General features: G+C 42.9%; 1 protein-coding gene and 1 long non-coding RNA gene across 2 annotated transcripts; both read right to left on the minus strand.

The window, feature by feature from the left end:
• Positions 1-319: 319 nt before the first annotated feature.
• LOC136007428 (uncharacterized) lies at positions 320-1,667 on the minus strand. The gene is made up of 3 exons (XR_010609694.1): positions 1,562-1,667; positions 828-876; positions 320-485 (listed from the first exon to the last, which is right to left on the minus strand). It is a non-coding gene; the product is annotated as an uncharacterized LOC136007428 (long non-coding RNA).
• Positions 1,668-9,948: 8,281 nt separating this feature from the next.
• RNF4 (ring finger protein 4) lies at positions 9,949-19,243 on the minus strand. Its single transcript, XM_065660619.1, has 7 exons — positions 19,160-19,243; positions 18,562-18,682; positions 17,409-17,488; positions 16,309-16,318; positions 14,689-14,854; positions 12,931-12,979; positions 9,949-12,588 (listed from the first exon to the last, which is right to left on the minus strand). The coding sequence occupies exons 1-7, from the start codon at positions 19,166-19,168 to the stop codon at positions 12,439-12,441; spliced, it is 585 nt and encodes a 194-aa protein (XP_065516691.1). The 5' UTR covers positions 19,169-19,243; the 3' UTR covers positions 9,949-12,438.
• Between the last annotated feature and the right edge of the window lie 560 nt (positions 19,244-19,803).

The following is a 19,803-nucleotide window of genomic DNA, read 5'->3' on the forward strand; positions in this document are numbered from 1 at the left end:
CAACACTTCCATAGCTGTATGTGGGGGTGGGAATAATTCTAAGAGTAAGAAATAAGAAAAAATTCAGACCCCTCTTATTTAAGCATAAAAAAGCAGAAGGAAACGCATTAGCTCTTTGTTTTCTGATATAGGCTGCAGGTCTAATTTGGAGACGGTCCTAACTTTAGCATTCTAACCAGGGACACTACGAAAAACCACTTGGACCATAAAAAAGGTCTCCAGACACATCCCACTTATTTGTAATAAACAGCCATTTTTATTTGGAACAAGAAACCAAAAATAAATAACCAGAAACAAATAAAAACTGAACAAGCTGCTGTTCTTTAGATCTTCAGTCCTCATATATAGAGAGGATGATATTGTCCGCCAGTGTCCGCCCTGCAGGTTGGGCAAAGCCTGGCATTCATAAGGCTATAACGGAGACACCAGTTGCAGAAGACGTGGCCACATGTGGTTGAGACAATCTGTCGTCCGCTTTGCATGATCTGGAGGAAAAGAAAGCACCAGAGGAATTTGGTGTGAAGAATTCAGCTTTGCTGCTCTATTGGTACCAGGCAGAGAGGACTTGGGTGCCTGGAATCAGTACATGGCTGATTAAAGGAACCCAAAGGTCTTTCAGTGCCACCTTGGGATGTGTTTCTGGCACTACGTGCACCACCAAGAAAAGACTTTGACTTCCAAGCCACTTTGACCTTCCCAGCGAGGTCAGTACCTCAAGCCAGCTGTCTGCAGCATCCCACAGCACCCAGCACAGACGCTCAGCTCACCCCGCATCCCGTTCTCCTTCCAGCAAAGAAAAGAAGCCATGACAAGATGCGGATCCTTACCTCCGAGTAGAAATCCATGCAAATTGGACACCTTATGGTACCCGGCGGCCTTGTGGTAGAGAGAACAAAAGCAGAAAGAAGACGCGTCCATTAACGTCATCGTGCATTGAGGGTCACTGCTACCTAAAATGCCTTGTCATCACCCGACTGCACAGACCGGCCATGGCGCATTTCATCTGAAGGTCCCTGCGCGTCTTTCGCTCTCTCCATTTGTTGCATGGAATAAGCAGTTAGGGTGCCCCCTCCCTAAAGGAAACTGGGTCTTGCTTCTCATGAGGGGGATGATGCAGTCAGTCCCCCTGCTCTACTCTTACAAGGAGCAGCAGTCTGTAGTACAGTGCAGCACACGGATGGCAGCACTGTTCTTCAACAGCTCAGAAATAAGGGTTTTCTGACAAAAGCATCTAGCTGTCCTTTGGAAACCATTCATTCCAAGAACTGCTTCCTTATCAAATCTGTCACGCTAAGAAGCATATTTTCAGATATTTTGGGTGTGTCTTTCAGGTTTTACAAGCATTTCAACTTGCGTCAAGCCATACTGTAAAACGTATTAGATCATGAGTTCATGAACAGCAGGAGAAAAGTTTGTGCTGGGCTTTGGCTATTTTTCTTTACATAAGTAATATTCAAGCAATGCAAACCGATTTTATGAATGAAATTCACATGGTAACCAAACATAACCCAAACCCTTGCAACAAATCAGAGTTTAGAAAGACACTTAAGCTGCTACATACACATCATTAGATCTCGGCTCATCTGGATCATCTCTACTTGGACGAGCGATATCCGACTGCTGCTGGCCTCTTGGTCTGGAATTTCCCCTTTCTTGTTGGTTCCCTGTAATTGGATGACAGCAAGTCAGATGCAGTATAAAACCTACAGCCCTGCAACGATCCTGAAATGCATGATTATGAATAGTCTTTAATGTTTACTGCGCTGCAGGAACACCACTGCCATATGGGCTAAAACCCCTGTCAGAAAACATTCTCTCATCCAAAGCAGGCAAATACCAGTGTTAAAAGGCATGATTACGAGTACAAGCGACTTTGGCCTTACAGACTTTCTGTATTTGGAAAATAAGAAAACATATTTTGAGCAGCTGTCACGGATTTTATTTCAGATACTTTCTGCAAGCTCTCCTAGTGACTGTAAAGTACAGAATAGCTCCATTCTCTAAGAAGCTGTTCAGATATTTCATGGCTGTCCTATGCCTTTTCAAAAAGCAGTTTCAGTCAGTGCTGCTCATGTTCTTTGGACAAAAACAGAAAACCAAACCAAAAAACTGAAGTTAAGGAAAAATCATTATAATGATAAAACATCAACTCACCTTCGGCAGGCATCTTGCAGCGACACATATGGGAAGGGAGAGAGAAGAAAATACCATTAGTCTCTGGTGTGACACTATTCTATCATGGAGCACAAGGGAAGACTAATTTGACTACAAGGTTTAGCTAAGATTGCCACTCACTACTTACCACAACAGAAACATCATCGTAAATGAGAAGAAAGACTTCAGCATCAGAAGATTCATCTGATTCAGGAGAGTAAAAACAGAACGTGAGAATTAAGATCAGAGATCGCAGGAGAATAAAATTACCTGCCACTATAAAACAGTCTTCTGCAAGCTGCAATGCCAGAAGAACAAAATTTCCCTAAGGTAGATAGGGCATAAGATGGGTGGCTCTGGAACATTCCTTGAAATGCAGGATTATATAGAGTCTGTAACTTCCTTTGTTCGTAGAACCACAGAAACATAGAGCGGTTTGGGTTAAAAGGGACCTGCTTTCAAGCCCCCTGAAACTGGTGGTGGATAATTCCTTCAGGCAACACAGGCTAAACCCCTTTGTTTCCATTTCTCACTCAAAGCAAGAATTTGAGGGGTAAAATTGATAATTAAATTAAGATCAAATTCATGTTTGCTGAACTTGCATCTTTGGAAAAGAAGAAAACAATTTTATGCAGTTTTGATTTCAGATATTCTCTACAAGCTCTGAGAGTGACTTTTAAGCAGAGACTGGATCCATTTGCATGTTGCTTTAGCACTGTCCTTTGCCTTTTGGAAAAGACAGTTTCAATCCATGCTGCTTAACTCTCAAGTTCATTGAAAAACACAGCCCCCAGGACATAAGTTTGGGACAATCCTTTATCAATTGTAAAACATCAACTCACCATCTTCATCAGCCTTGCGTCAAAACATACGCGGAGGGAGAGAAAAGAAAATACAATTAGACTTTGGTGTGCACCCGCGGAGTCATGCACGAACAGACATCAGCTAAACAATGTCAATAAAACAGCTAAGAATGGTAGGAGACCCCTCTCCCATTTTGCAGAACATGCAAAGTGGTAGCAGATTAGCTGCTGCTCTGGAAACATCTGGTTGCTTCTGCTTTTACTCATGCTGCTGCAAAGGGATCGAAATGCAGGCAGCTTTTGACCTACAAGAACAGCATCCTCCTGCCTCTGCAGCCTCAGTACCAACTAACTGGATTTAGGCCGGAAGAGATTCTTTGCCATCTCTCCCTCAAACAGGCCAATTCAGGTGTGATATCCAGAAACACTCCCTATCAGACTAAGAGCTGCTAAAGAAGAAAATACCCACAACCCCAAGCTCTCCGTAGTGCCTGGTAGGACTAAACCATGTCAAAAGCAGATGGCCGTGTCAAGTTTGAGGCCTTTCCTTTTCAAAGGCTCAAGAAGAAACCCTGCAGGTGGTACCTCCACACGTGATTTCTGTTGCTTGCTTCTCCTGTGCAAGCTAGCAGTGCCATCATAAAGCTGTTGTTAAAAACTACAGTACTGAATAGATCAAATACTATTCTAGCTTCAAAAAGAGCATTAAAAAACAAAAATAGGATTTTTTAAGGGCTTCTAGGAGTAGTCATCTGGCTGTATATGTGCCACGGAATGAAAAAGGGGGTCTACATCCTTAGGAATGTTGTACTTGAAATGCATTTATCATCATGTCTACTCTATCTAAAGGCAAATGATCACCTCTGGACAGCTTAAAGTGGTGCACTGGCAACTCAGCTTCAAATGGAAAATCTGTCCTTAACAAGGCATTCCCTCAGGAAGCGCAACAGAAAACTGATTTGACTACAAGGTTTAGGGAAGTGTGCCATTCGCTCCTTACCTCATCAGAGCCATCCTGAGTCAGATCAATGGCGTCAGGCTCCGAAGACTCACTTGAGAGACTTGTTACTTCTGCAGGAGCATAAAAACAGAATGCGAGGATCAGAATCAGAGATTACAGGGGAATAAAATATTCTACCAATATCGAATTGTCTTCTGCATGTTGCAATGCCAGAAAGACAGAGTTTTTGTAGGTTAGATATTGTATAAAAGATATAGCCCTGGAACTATCCTTGGAATGTGGGATTATTAAGAGTCCGTAATTTTTTCTTTATTTCTCTCACAAGACATAAAAACTAATCTCAATGAGTATTTCATATTCAGAGCAGATATTCCAGTGGGAAAAGCGATGATCAAATTACCAACAACTTCAGTGTCACAGAACTTCTGTATTTGCAAATAGAAACAAATCTTGAGTAGCTTTGATTTCAGATACTCTCTACAAGCTCTGAGAGTGACGATCAGGCACAGGTTGGATCCAGTCGCCAGATCACTAAACACTGACCCTTGCCTTTTGGAAAAGGCAGTTTCAAACCACGCTGCTGCTCAAGTTCATTAGAAAAAATACCCCCAAATGATTCTATTTAGGACAATCCCCTTATCAACTGTAAAACAGCAACTCACCTTCAGCATCCGACTTGTATCGATACGTATGCGGAGGGAGAGAAAAGAAAATACAATTAGACTTTGGTGTGCACCCGCGGAGTCATGCACAAACAGACATCAGCTAAGCAATGTCAACAAAACAGCTAAGAATGGTAGGAGACCCCTCTCCCATTTTGCAGAACATGCAAAGTGGTAGCAGATTAGCTGCTGCTCTGGAAACATCTGGTTGCTTCTGCTTTTGCTCATGCTGCTGCAAAGGGATCGAAATGCAGGCAGCTTTTGACCTACAAGAACAGCATCCTCCTGCCTCTGCAGCCTCAGTACCAACTAACTGGATTTAGGCCGGAAGAGATTCTTTCCCCATCTCTCCCGCAAACAGGCCAATTCAGGTGTGATATCCAGAAACACTCCCTATCAGACTAAGAGCTGCTAAAGAAGAAAATACCCACAACCCCAAGCTCTCCGTAGTGCCTGGTAGGACTAAACCATGTCAAAAGCAGATGGCCGTGTCAAGTTTGAGGCCTTTCCTTTTCAAAGGCTCAAGAAGAAACCCTGCAGGTGGTACCTCCACACGTGATTTCTGTTGCTTGCTTCTCCTGTGCAAGCTAGCAGTGCCATCATAAAGCTGTTGTTAAAAACTACAGTACTGAATAGATCAAATACTATTCTAGCTTCAAAAAGAGCATTAAAAAACAAAAATAGGATTTTTTAAGGGCTTCTAGGAGTAGTCATCTGGCTGCATATGTGCCACGGAATGAAAAAGGGGGTCTACATCCTTAGGAATGTTGTACTTGAAATGCATTTATCATCATGTCTACTCTATCTAAAGGCAAATGATCACCTCTGGACAGCTTAAAGTGGTGCACTGGCAACTCAGCTTCAAATGGAAAATCTGTCCTTAACAAGGCATTCCCTCAGGAAGCGCAACAGAAAACTGATTTGACTACAAGGTTTAGGGAAGTGTGCCATTCGCTCCTTACCTCATCAGAGCCATCCTGAGTCAGATCAATGGCGTCAGGCTCCGAAGACTCACTTGAGAGACTTGTTACTTCTGCAGGAGCATAAAAACAGAATGCGAGGATCAGAATCAGAGATTACAGGGGAATAAAATATTCTACCAATATCGAATTGTCTTCTGCATGTTGCAATGCCAGAAAGACAGAGTTTTTGTAGGTTAGATATTGTATAAAAGATATAGCCCTGGAACTATCCTTGGAATGTGGGATTATTAAGAGTCCGTAATTTTTTCTTTATTTCTCTCACAAGACATAAAAACTAATCTCAATGAGTATTTCATATTCAGAGCAGATATTCCAGTGGGAAAAGCGATGATCAAATTACCAACAACTTCAGTGTCACAGAACTTCTGTATTTGCAAATAGAAACAAATCTTGAGTAGCTTTGATTTCAGATACTCTCTACAAGCTCTGAGAGTGACGATCAGGCACAGGTTGGATCCAGTCGCCAGATCACTAAACACTGACCCTTGCCTTTTGGAAAAGGCAGTTTCAAACCACGCTGCTGCTCAAGTTCATTAGAAAAAATACCCCCAAATGATTCTATTTAGGACAATCCCCTTATCAACTGTAAAACAGCAACTCACCTTCAGCATCCGACTTGTATCGATACGTATGCGGAGGGAGAGAAAAGAAAATACAATTAGACTTTGGTGTGCACCCGCGGAGTCATGCACAAACAGACATCAGCTAAGCAATGTCAACAAAACAGCTAAGAATGGTAGGAGACCCCTCTCCCATTTTGCAGAACATGCAAAGTGGTAGCAGATTAGCTGCTGCTCTGGAAACATCTGGTTGCTTCTGCTTTTGCTCATGCTGCTGCAAAGGGATCGAAATGCAGGCAGCTTTTGACCTACAAGAACAGCATCCTCCTGCCTCTGCAGCCTCAGTACCAACTAACTGGATTTAGGCCGGAAGAGATTCTTTGCCATCTCTCCCTCAAACAGGCCAATTCAGGTGTGATATCCAGAAACACTCCCTATCAGACTAAGAGCTGCTAAAGAAGAAAATACCCACAACCCCAAGCTCTCCGTAGTGCCTGGTAGGACTAAACCATGTCAAAAGCAGATGGCTGTGTCAAGTTTGAGGCCTTTCCTTTTCAAAGGCTCAAGAAGAAACCCTGAAGGTGGTACCTCCACACATGATTTCTGTTGCTTGCTTCTCCTGTGCAAGCTAGCAGTGCCATCATAAAGCTGTTGTTAAAAACTACAGTACTGAATAGATCAAATACTATTCTAGCTTCAAAAAGAGCATTAAAAAACAAAAATAGGATTTTTTAAGGGCTTCTAGGAGTAGTCATCTGGCTGTATATGTGCCACGGAATGAAAAAGGGGGTCTACATCCTTAGGAATGTTGTACTTGAAATGCATTTATCATCATGTCTACTCTATCTAAAGGCAAATGATCACCTCTGGACAGCTTAAAGTGGTGCACTGGCAACTCAGCTTCAAATGGAAAATCTGTCCTTAACAAGGCATTCCCTCAGGAAGCGCAACAGAAAACTGATTTGACTACAAGGTTTAGGGAAGTGTGCCATTCGCTCCTTACCTCATCAGAGCCATCCTGAGTCAGATCAATGGTGTCAGGCTCCAAAGACTCACTTGAGAGACTTGTTACTTCTGCAGGAGCATAAAAACAGAATGCGAGGATCAGAATCAAAGACTGCAGATTGCCTGCCACTTCTGCAAGTTGCTATGTCGGAGGGACAGAGTTTTCCTCAGTTAGAAAGAGGAATAAAATATATAGATTTGGAACAGCCCTTCAAATGCAGGATTCTATCAAGTTTGTAACTACTTTATTTTCCTCACTGCAATGCATGCTAGAAGTAATCTTCTGAAATATTTCATATTCAGATGTTCCGGTGGTAAAGATAATGATTAAATTAATATCAGCTTTATGTTTGCAGAACTTGTGTATGAGGAAAATGAAAATAGACTTTGTGCAGCTTTGCTTTTGGATTGTCTCTACAAGCTCTGAGAGTGACTATCAAGCACAGATTGGATCCAGTCGCCAGATCCCTAAGCATTGCCCTTTGCCTTTTGGAATAGGCAGTTTTAATCCATGCTGCCCAAGTTCATTGGAAAACATGCACCCAAAAGGTGAAGTTTAGGACAATCTCATTATCAGAGGAATAAAATTGCCTGGCACTGTAGAAAGGTCTTCTGCAAGTTGCAATGCCAGGGCAAGTGTGGCTGAGCTCCTCATTCACTTCTGCTGTACGACAACACTTGGCAGTAGGCACACAGCAACAGATTATTCATCTAATGTAGAACAATGTGGATCACACAGAATAAAGCAGGAATCTGACAGGATTCACAGTACCTTGCCTTAAATTTTCCCTTGATGGATGGGGTACCACTAATGACAAGGTCTTGATTGCATCTCTAAACCTTGGCACTGCCCCAGCTTAGTTTGCCACTCTCTGTAGGGGCAGCTTCAGTGACTCCCAGCTCTTCAGACCCAACCTTCAGGCATTTGAGCAGCACCTGAGCACCTTTCTGACACAAGTCATCTGGCACAAGCGGACAACGCATTGCGCCCCAGCACCCAGCTCAATCGGTTGTCCGTATGCTGCTTGTTTGTAGATCCCATGCTAGACACTTGGTAAGATCCGAGGTTATCCTTGGCCCCCAGAAGGGGCCTAGCAACTGCCAAAAACACAGCTCAAGTGGGACCCCAAGCCTCCAGGAGCAGTTTAGCTTCTGACCAAGTGCAAAAGAAAGCTCACCACTTTCTGCTAGCTCTATCGGCTCTGCTCCTGTAGCCCTGGCTGAGGTGTTAGCCGTCAGCCTCATTTGTTTCCGAGGCCGCCCGGAATCAAGTGCTCCTCCAGAGCGCTTGCGCTGACCCTGAGACAGAACAGAGCCAGAGCATTTTCTTTAGGACTCATTTTCATATGCTTATGTGCCTGTGTCTTTGCTACACACTCTCTCAAAGCATTTCTGGAGGTTACCAGAAGCAACTCATTTCAAGAACCAGGGCTGCATTGAGCAGTAAAATACTTACTGAGCTCATGGTGTTTCTCGGTCAAAAACCCAGAGAAAGAAGAGGTTCAAAAGTGCAGGCGGCTCACTGCCCAAGGACAATGTGCTTCCAAGCCTACAGGAGGAGAAGAGAGAACATTACCTCTCTGTAATGCTCGTCCTTTTCAAAACAGCCCCTTTCCAAGGTTCCCATGCCTGACCCACCACTTTCTGTCCAAAGCTAGAGGGGATGTCCCAGGTTAAATGCCAGATTGCTGGTGTTGCCACCTGCCTGTAGTTCTTCTCCAAGGAAGAGTTGCAGGCGCTTCAGGCAAGACCTGGCAAGGACACCAGTGGACACAGAAACGCATCATCTAGAAGCATAAATGGGGAGAGGAGCGGCTGGAGAGGAACCTTGCAGGAAGGGATCTGGGGGTGCTGGTTGACAGCAGGCTCAACAGGAGTCAGCAGCTTGCCCTGGCAGCCAAGGGGGCAACCCGCGCCCTGGCCGGCATCCAACACAGCATGACCAGCCGCTCAAGAGAGGGGATTATCCCGCTGCTTTCAGTGCTGGCGAAGCCTCCCCTTGAGCTCTGGGCCCCACAGCTTGGGAAGGATGAGCCAGACCCAACACCTACTACCCCCTCCCCTCTTATTAGTTTCTCAGTTTTCAGATTCCTGCTCCCCGTGACTGGAAACGGTGGAAGCAAATCATCTGCATTGCCATCCCTCATGACTCCGGAGTCTTTCTGGCCAATTTGAGCCAATTGCTTCATGTCCCCACCTGCAGCGCACACCGCCAAGCCTCAGTCTGCTCCCTAGCGGAGAGAGCCAGGAACTGACACTCAGCCTCCTGTACCCACAGCATCACAGGACTCCGGGCCCTGGCAACCGCAACGTTCTGTGTCCAACGGCGCGGGTTCTCTCGAGTTCTTTGCACGCGCCTGTTGAAAAACTGCGGAGCAGGTAGGCTCTTGGCTTTACAAAGTAAAGCTTCTTCCCAGAAGCGCCCCAGGGAGGGCACAAGGGCAGGGAACAACAACAGTGCAACCAGAAGCTGCAGAAAGGTTTCGGTCTGCTCTGACCAGGGATCACGAGAAACCGTAGACACTCAAGGAGCTCAATTGGCACTGCCCTCGGTCAGAAGAGTACATTTACTCACACAGCAGCTGCTCAGGTCCACCACAAACCACTCTTTCTGGAACCACTTGCAGAAGTCACCCTTGCAGCAGAGCTCCTCGAGGATTTCATGTGGAAACCATCATCACGCACATGCTCCAGGCAGCACCTCCCTCCCCTTCCCCATACAAGATAGGCCAGAAAAAGTAACTCAAAGTTTGGGAAAGTAGGATTTCCGCCCGCCCTTAATCAATAACACATTGGGATGAAAAGAACCGAAACTGCCAGTTCATCAAATCAATAGTTTTATTTCCACCTGGTGAAAGAACTCTTTGCCTACCAGTAGTCCAATGGACATGGGACAGACAGACATGAATACCATTAAATACAGGAAAAACAAACTATATACAACAAGAAGAGATACATTTACATAATGAAAAAAATCTTTATATTCCCTGTAATTTCTTGACAGCGTGAAACTTCACTGGAACTCCAATCTAGCGAGGACTCTTCTCGCCCTTCCCACCCCTCCAAAAGAAAGCCTGGAATGCAATTGAGTCTTTTCCACGGGCTGACACTTAAAAGTCCGTTTTGCTCTGCACTAAGTTTGTGGCACTTCCCAGGCTATGCAAAAGCGAAAACCTTTTCTGCAAAACAGCCTCTGGTTTGTGGCGTCAGAATTTCAGTTGGATCCATTTCTGCTGACACTACCTACAAAGCAGTATTTCCACAGAGGGAGCTTTGCAAAGTCACTTTAGGCTACAGCCAGTGCACTCTGAAAGACGCGCAGGGACATGACCACCCTTCATCCCCAGAGCTAACCCAGTAAATCCTCTGCTTCTCATCCCTCTCGTGCAGGAGCACCCAAGGAAAGCTGGTCTTTTCTTTTTCTTCTTTTTTTCTGTAAGCTACCAGGAGCCAGCGGTTGCTGTGGCCCCTAAAGCACCTCAACAGCTGTAACGCTGGGCTGCTTGTGTTCTGGCAGCTATCGCTGGAAGCAATTTCTAGAGTTGCTCCATCAATTCCCTGCTTCTGGGGACTCAAGCACCAGCACCTTGGAGTCATCGCGCTATGGCAGGACTCTGGCAGTCCTTGCTTGGGGAGCACACAGTAACTACATGTGTTTAACTTCAGCAGTTTTCAGGCTGCCACAACGCAGAAACTGCTTATTCCAGATCATGATGTTGAGCCAAAGAGATTCCAAACCAGGGTGGGGAAGGTATTGCAGTTCTTAAGCGAGCCATCATGGCACAGAGCTCTGTCTGCGTGACTACATCCAGAAACTTCTCTAAACGTCCTCATAAAAAAAACTAAAACGCTCTACTTGTGAGTTGCAATCTTAAAGCACAACTTGAGGCAGCTCATTAGAAGAGCTGCTTTCACTGAAGGCTTCCCACACATCCCTCAGACAGGCGAGCCAAGACACTTCAGATACCAGTGTTACCAAAACACATCCTACAACTGTGCTGTCCCAGAGCGCAGAATGGTGCTAATCCTGGTTGTCTGGCGCAACCAGCTGCCTAAAGGTGCCTGAGCTTAATTTGGGAGCCTCTCATAGATGCACACGTGGATCATAGAATACTGATTTAATCATCTCACCTACACAGAATGATTCCTTTTTATCAGCTCCTGTTTATATCAGCCCTCCTGGGATGCCACATCCCAGCCTGCAGCTTTTACCTATAACAGGTTTAAAGAACACATTTCTAACTCAGGCCTGTGGCAAAAAAACCCAAACCAGCTGTCTGGATGACAGTGCATAAACCTGTGTGTTCCTGCCTTGCTTCAAGAGAAGAACGCTCTCTCCAGGAACATGTCTCAGAGTCCTTTTCTAAAGGCTAAAACCATCAGGTGTCACTGTAACAACTAAAGAGAACAGCCAAGCAATTGCACTGAACTTGAAGCATTGCGCTGGGGACACTTCATGTGGTACAAGATCTGTGGATACTTTGGGATTTAGCTGACTAGAGGGCAGCAGACATACATTTGCTTCTTACGTGTCACTAGCAAGCCAAGAAATGTCTACGCTCTCCTCAGTTACCAGGAGAGAGTGCTATAGAACAGCAATAAACCCAAGGGACCACCTCATCACCTTCGTAGAGAAAAATCAGCGTTGTGATTCCACTATGGGAACTGTTTCAAGATAAAACATTCCAAGCAGTATTTTCACATTGCCCATGCTGCAGTTTGTCTACGTACATTAGATCTCATGGAGTTTATAAGGACATGCACGTGTTCAAGCCTTCTGTTTAAAACACCTGACTGCTGGTTAACGGGCGATTTTACTGCATTACCCTTGTTGTCTGTTTAACAGAGACCTCTACTCGGGTAAGGATGGAATAGCAGAAAGCAGTATAGTGACGAGCTTCTGGTAGGATAAAAGCAAAAGCGTAAGGAATTGGCAAATTGCTTGTCTGTTTTGAACTCTAACTCTTCCATAGCTGTATGCGAGGGTGGGAATAATTTTAAGAGGAAGAAATAACAAAATATTCAGACCTCTCTTACTTACTCAAAAGTGGAAGGAAATGCATTAGTTGCTTCCTTTCTGATATAGGCTGCTGGTCTAATTTAGAGCCAGTCCTAAATTTAACATTATAACCAGGGACATTACAAGATGTAGCCTGGACAATAAAAAACCTGTCTATACATGTACAAGTTATTCTCAAAGAAAAACAGTTTGGATTTGCAGAACCTGCCGCTCTTTAATTCTTCAGAACTCTGAACCCATGACATATTCCTCAACATCCCAGTGGAGTCTGTCCTGAGAAAAAGAAGTACTCATATATAAATGGGATGATATTGTCTGTGAGTGAGTTTCTTCCTGCAGGTTGGGCATGAGTTGGCATTCCTTAGGGAATCACGGAGACACTGACTGCAGAAGACATGGCCGCATTTAGTTGACACAATCAGTCGTCCGCTTTGCACAATCTGGAAGAAAAGACACCACAAGAGGAACCTGGTGTGAAAAATTCTGCTTTGCTGCTCTATTGGTACCAGGCAGAGAGGACTTGGGTGCCTGGAATCAGTACGTGGCTGATTAAAGGAACCTAAAGGTCTTTCAGTGCCACCTTGGGATGTGTTTCTGGCATTACGTGCACCACCAAGAAATGACTTTGACTTCCAAGCCACTTTGACCTTCCCAGCGAGGTCAGTACCTCAAGCCAGCTGTCTGCAGCATCCCACAGCACCCAGCACAGACGCTCAGCTCACCCCGCATCCCGTTCTCCTTCCAGCAAAGAAAAGAAGCCATGACAAGATGCGGATCCTTACCTCCGAGTAGAAATCCATGCAAATTGGACAGCTAACAGTACCAGATGGCCTTGTGGTAAAGGGAACAAAAGCAGAAAGAACAAGCGTCCATTAATGTCACCGTGCATTGAGGGTCACTGCTACCTAAAATGCCTTGTCATCACCTGACTGCACAGACCGGCCATGGCGCATTTCATCTGAAGGTCCCTGCGCGTCTTTCGCTCTCTCCATTTGTTGCATGGAATAAGCAGTTAGGGTGCCCCCTCCCTAAAGGAAACTGGGTCTTGCTTCTCATGACGGGGATGATGCAGTCAGTCCCCCTGCTCTACTCTTACAAGGAGCAGCAGTCTGTAGTACAGTGCAGCACACGGATGGCAGCACTGTTCTTCAACAGCTCAGAAATAAGGGTTTTCTGACAAAAGCATCTAGCTGTCCTTTGGAAACCATTCATTCCAAGAACTGCTTCCTTATCAAATCTGTCATGCTAGGAAGCATATTTTCAGATATTTTGTATGCGTCTTTCAGGTATTAAAAGCGTTTCATGTATGCAAGATTACACGAATCAATGAACAACAGAACAAAACCTTGTGTTGGGTTTTGGTTTTTATTCTATTTTAAGTAATTTAATTACATTTTAAGTTTGAATTTTTCACATATTAATGAAGCAGAACCCAAAAGCTTGGAAAAATACCTGCTTCTACAGTACATCCCTATTTATGCTTTAGAAAACTAAGCTACCGTTCACATACACATCATTATTTTAATAATCTGTGACTTAAAAATTTATAAATGCACTGGTACAATGCACTATGTTTTATGACAATTATAAATTTGTTCTGCTGTTCATTAATTCATGTAAGCTTACATACATGGAATGCCTGACACCAAAGATTTTCATACCCAATTACTCTCCTTCATTGCCTGTCAGTAAAAGCTCAAACTACACTAGTTCATTAAAATCTTTATTCCCTCCCCTAACAGTTGAAAAATTGAAATACAGGCAATGTCTGTACCACAGTTTTCACGTTCTTCGTATTCCCTAGTCAAATGGTCACCTGATTTCATTTAATGAGCCCCATACACGCATCCTTCTCAACATAATGCAGTGATCCTATAGCAGTTTACTGTTGAAGAGTGTCCTTCTTGTTATGGCTGCTATCCTTCACAGTGAGACCTCCACCTTACATGCAAATGTATCAGAGCATCATGACATACATGAGACAGAACAAAACGCGCCTGTAAGAGTATTATGTCCAGAACTGCCTTCCAATTATACCTTGGGAAGAAAGGCTACTGTCCTGAGAGAAAAAGGCAGTTAACTGTCAGAGGGTGTAAAACAACGATGAATAATAGTTTTTACTGAAATTTGCCATGCTGCTTCCTGATGGTCTCATGGCAACAAGCCTCGTCAACACCAATGAAAATATTCTACATCTAACATCACTACTAGGGCTTTGCATGAAAAGTAAAAAGCAATACATTATGAGCCACGGCTTATGACCAATCCCCCCTTCCCTGCTATATCCCCACACTCATCTTTAAGGTTGTATGCAAAGTTGCCATCTATCTCAGGCTGGCTTTTTGTCCTTAAGTGCAAACGGTATCATTTGGTCACCATGCGATATGTGATGAGAAAAAAAAGTCCCCTCACTGACAGAAGGCATTAACTGGAATAAGGCAAGACTTCCAAAATAAGCCAGGCAACAGGAATGTAACTTAGTCCTGTATGCATAAGAAAAGCAAAATTCCATGTTTGGGTAGGTCATAAAGCATACATACTTTGAACTTGCAGTTTCATCTTCAAGTGGTCCCAATTCTCGAGACAGTTTATGTGTCACATACACATCATTGTCTCTTGTTTCATCTTCATCATCGCTACTTAATACACAGCTGTCTGACTGTCGCTGGCTTCTGAGTCTCAGATTTCTCCTTTGTCCTTGATTCTCTGTAATTTAATTTTATTAAGTTAGACACAGCACAAAATATATAGCCCTGGAGCTACACATGAAACGCATGATTAAAACCAGTCTGTAACGGTTCTCATTTTAAATGGACCATTCTCAGCTGGCTTAAAAACTAACTAGTTTCCTAAATATTAAAGTGGAACACCTCCAAACACTGTAAATATTCGGCGGCGTATCAACATAAAAAACTTGCTCTATTCACAAACTGCTGAATCATGACCATAATGATTCTTGGTGTCATAAGTTTCATGCAGTTACACTACAGGTGAAGAGATCTCCCCCATAAAGGGAAGCATCCTCTCTTCTTTCTTACTAACAGAGAACACTACTATACTATGTTGAGAAATTCAGAGGACTGAAGTTAAGTTTCAAAGTTGCATGGCACAGGAGTACCTACACAACAAAAAGGCCTGGTGAAACACAAGTGTGCCTGGTTCAGAAAGCTTCAGAAGTTATGGAAGCGATGCCTGCATTTAAGTATTTAAGTTATAGAGCTACTGTGGCTCCTCACTGCTCTATCAAGGTATGATTCTTAACTGCTCCTCTCTTTGTCAAAGCTCTATACATAAAGGCAGTTTCTATAAAATTAATCTTTTTTAGATCAGTACTTGGAAATTGGAATAATGTAGTAAGTCTTTTCATCATCTTCCTCCTGTGCCAAGAAAACTTAATAATGGAATTATACTGCCCAAGATAAAAGGAGTTAAGGTGGTTTTTTTATTCCCTGGTCTGGAACATCCAAAGGTTACAGAACTGCTGTTTACTTTTTAACAATCAGAAACCACATGTAATAATTATCTCTGTGACTCCACTTACATAAAAAAATAATTAAGTATTAACTAATCGATCAAAATTACATAAATTGTCATTAAATTAAAATTCCTTCCTGCACAAGTATTCAGGTATAAAGGATAACAATAGTTACAGGTGTAAAGAAGTAACACCTAAATGAGCAAAAAAACCAAACCAAAAAACCCAAAAAACTACACATCTTAATACTTATTATCAAAGTTAAGATATGTTACACCAGATAATGAAATTAAGTATTATGACCATCAGTAACTTCCTTTTAAAAGTTCCTTCTTCACAATAAAAGCTAAGAAAAACTTTCAACATTTTCTTATTCAAAGCAGGTAGGCCAGTGATGATTCAGAATATTATCAGCCCTGGCCTTAAAGAACTTCTGTACTTGGAAAACAGCAAAACATATTCTCAGCAGCCTTGATGGATTTTGATTCAGATACTCTCTACAAGCTCTGTCAGTGACTATTAAGCACAGAGTGGATCCATTCACATGATGCTTTAGCACTGTCTTTTGCCTTTTGGAAAAGGCAGTTTCAATCCACACTGCTCAAGCTCATTGGAAAACACACACACACACACAAAACACAAACTTTAGAACAATGCCATTATCAACTGTAAAATGTCAACTCACCTTCAACAATCTTGCACCAAAAGATAGGGGAAGGAAGAGAAAAGAACACAATTAGATGTTGGTGTGCACTCCTACTACTATATACAAACACCAGCTAAGATAAGCAATGAAAACAAAAGCTAAGAATGGTAGGATATCACTCCCTCATTTTGCTGAAGAATATTAACAGTAATAGTAGATTAGCTGCTGCTCTGAAAACATAAGGGTGCTTCTGCACGCACTGCCATAAAGAGACAGAAATGGAGGCACTTTATGAAGCACCAGAGCCCTCCTCCCAAGTTTCAGTATCCCCTAACTGGATTTAGACTCTTCCCCTCTTCTGCCGTCCCACCCCCAACAGGCCAATCCAGGCATGCTATCCAAATATACTTCATATTAGATTAACAGCTGCTGCAGAAAAAAACCCAAACCCATTGTCCATTTTGATGAGGATCATGTTGTAAAGTTTGAGGCCTTTCCTTTGCAAAGGCTCAGGAACAATTCCTGCAGCAGCTACCCCTCCATGTGATTCCTGCTGCTTGCTTCTGGTTTGCAAAGCAGTAGTGGCATCCCAAACCTGAAGTTATAAACTGCCCTGTGGACTGGATCAAATGTATTCTAGCTTTAAACACAGAAATAAGAAAAGGAAGTGGATTTTCTTTAAGGCTTCTTGGAGTAATAAACTGATTTGTAGCACAATAACCTACAGTTGCAGTTGGCATATGTGTGACAAGAGAAACTTCAATTAATGCTGCAGCTAAACACTTCATATTTATCAAGTCACAGACTTATCTCCTTCACTTTTTATTTAAATCATTGTCCCGTATCTTTGATTATCTATCAGAGCTTCAACTTTAAATTGCATTTCCTTATGTTAAATTACCCGTTACCAGTATGTTCTACCCAGGTTCTGAAGCAAAAAGCTTGTTTTGATTACCCTCCCAGTATTTGCAAGTGCACCTCCAGAGCAGCTTCTGTGTTAACCTGTAATAACATGGCTTTCATGCACTGAAAAGTCAACTTCAGCCTTAAAATTAGTTCTTAAATTACAATTCTGCCAGGAAGTACAATACAAACCCAGTCTGCCTACAAGTTTTACATAAGCACCATTCACTACTTACCACAACAGAATCATTGTGAGTGAGATCAACGACTACAGGATCAGAAGATTCACATGTGAGGTCTACAACTTCTTCACCAGCTTAAAATAAGAAAGTTACAAGCAAGATCAGAGATCGCAGAGGAGTAAGTGCCTGCTGCTTCATAACAGTCTATGATTCAACCTTGCCATATTCCTCTTCTCTTCCTAAACGTGACCAAGATTTCAGTCAAGCTTAGCCCTCATAGAGTGTTACCACCAGTCTTCTGCAAGTTGCAGTGCAAGAGGAACAGTAGCTGAACAACTCATACAATTCTGTTGTGCGATAACAGCTTGCAGGAGGCAGATTATCTAACATCTCACACAGGAGAATATTTATCACACAATAGAAAAAATTAATTGCATAGGATATAATAACTACAATACCACGCTGTACAAGTTCCTCTCTCATGTCTCTTCCAAACTTTCAAAGTCAAATGCACAGCAAAGCTCCATGTAATAACCAGGAGACCAACAGTTGATTTTAATCTTTCCTAGGATTTCAGAACACAATGTAAAATTCCATTTAAGAAGTCAATGAGACTTTTTAGTTTCTGATACTTTTTCTAGGCTTTTTGACCAGAACCTGCTTCTCCCTTGAGGGCCAAGGTGCAACTAATGACAACAGATATTGGTAGGTACACAGCAACAGATTATTTATCTAATGTAGGACAATGTGGATCACACAGAATAAAACAGGAATTCCATAGAATCAAATCGTTTTATAGTACCACACCACAAATCTTTGCTTGAGGGATGGGACACCATTGATGACAAAGACTTGATTACCCTTCTAAAAGTTGGAAGTTCCCCAACTGAGTTTGAGCAGTGCTTGAGCACGTTTCTTACATAACTCATCTATCAAGAGTGGAGAATGTACCGCGTCTCAGTATCAAACTCAGTTGTCAGTATGCTTGTTGTTTGCAGATTCCATAGAATCACAGAACAGTTAGGGTTGAAAGGACCTTATGATCATCTATGTTCCCCCTGCCATGGGCACTAGACACTTGATACAATCCAAGGTTTCCCTTTACCCCCCAGAAGGGGCCTAGCAACGGGCAAAAAAAACAGGTCAAGTGGGACCCCAAGCCTCCAGAAGCTGTTTAGCGTCTGACGAAGTGCAAAAGAAAGCTTACCACTTTCTTCAAGCTCTATTGGCTCTGCTTCTGAAGCCATTTCTGCTGTAGAAGCCATTAGCCTGTTTCGCTTCCGAACTTGCCTGGAATTCACTGCTCCTCCACGGCGCTTGCGTTGACCCTGAGAGAACAAAGCCAGAGCATTTTCTTTAGGAGTCATTTCCATGTGACCCTCATCTCTGCAGCACCAATTAAAGTGCACAAGGACATACACAACCCTTCCTAGAAAGGCTGTCATACGAATCGACTGCCAGGACAGGTCATTCCTGCCTGAACACACTGCAGCAAGGAAAAAAACATCACCCCAGACCTCCTACCACTTAGGTCACTAAGACAAAACATCTCATGAGGGTTTGGTAAAGAGAAAGACTAGTTCACAGTTGTGCCGGGTTTCTGCTCACACTCTAAGCATTTCTGACCTACTGCTAGCTTCTAGAGAGATTTAAATATTGAAGTACAACAGAAATTTCAGTTACATAAGGTTTCGTAGGCTTGTGTTCCTGTGCTTTTACTACAAACTCTTCCAAAGCATTTCTGGAGGTTACCAGAAACAACTCATTTCAAGAACCAGGTTTGCATAGAGTACTAAAATACTTACTGAGCTCATGGCCTTTCTCAATTGAAAACCCAGAGAAAGGAAGAAGTTCAAGTACAAAAAAAGAATTGGAAGGAAGCAACAACTACCAATTCCTTTTACTCCTTCAAGTCGCACTCTGTTCAGAAGTGCGGATCGTTCACTGTCCGAGAACAATGTTCTTCCAAACCTATAAGAAAAGAAGAGAGAAAATTACCTATCTGTAATGCTTGTCCTCATCAATACAGCCTCTCTCCAAGATTCCCATTCCTGACTCACCACTATCTGTCCAAAGCTAGAAGGAATGCCTCAGATTCAGTAATTGAGCCTCAGACACCTGCAGCTGGGCCTGAACTCTCTGGCATTTTTACCCATTTCCTAAACTAAACAGTAGAATAAGCTAGTTTATTAGCAAACTAGAAAAATACTGAGGAATCCCAATTCACTTTGAAAGCAACCAATTAAAGCAATGTTTGTGTGTGGGCAGGAATCACTGGGAATTGCATCATATGTATCCATCTTCAGAAAACAAAAAATTTCAGATAAGCAGTTCTGTTCTACCACCCATCGTCATACTCCTACAGGTGACAGCTGAACACTTCAAGAGGTGCAGAAAGCAAGTGGAGCAAAGAAATTTCAGTTTAGAAATGCTCATCGATCTGCAAGAG

This window comes from Lathamus discolor, chromosome 1 (assembly GCF_037157495.1).
Source record: "Lathamus discolor isolate bLatDis1 chromosome 1, bLatDis1.hap1, whole genome shotgun sequence".
Lineage (NCBI taxonomy): Eukaryota > Metazoa > Chordata > Aves > Psittaciformes > Psittacidae > Lathamus > Lathamus discolor.

Bases quoted from the DNA above. Each gene is read 5' to 3' on its own strand.
- RNF4 (XM_065660619.1), bottom strand. The intron at 12,980-14,688 runs GTATGTATGCTT...CTTTACCACAAG, and splicing joins GATGAAACTGCAAGTTCAAA to GCCATCTGGTACTGTTAGCT. The intron at 12,589-12,930 runs GTAAGGATCCGC...CTTTTCTTCCAG, and splicing joins GCATGGATTTCTACTCGGAG to ATTGTGCAAAGCGGACGACT.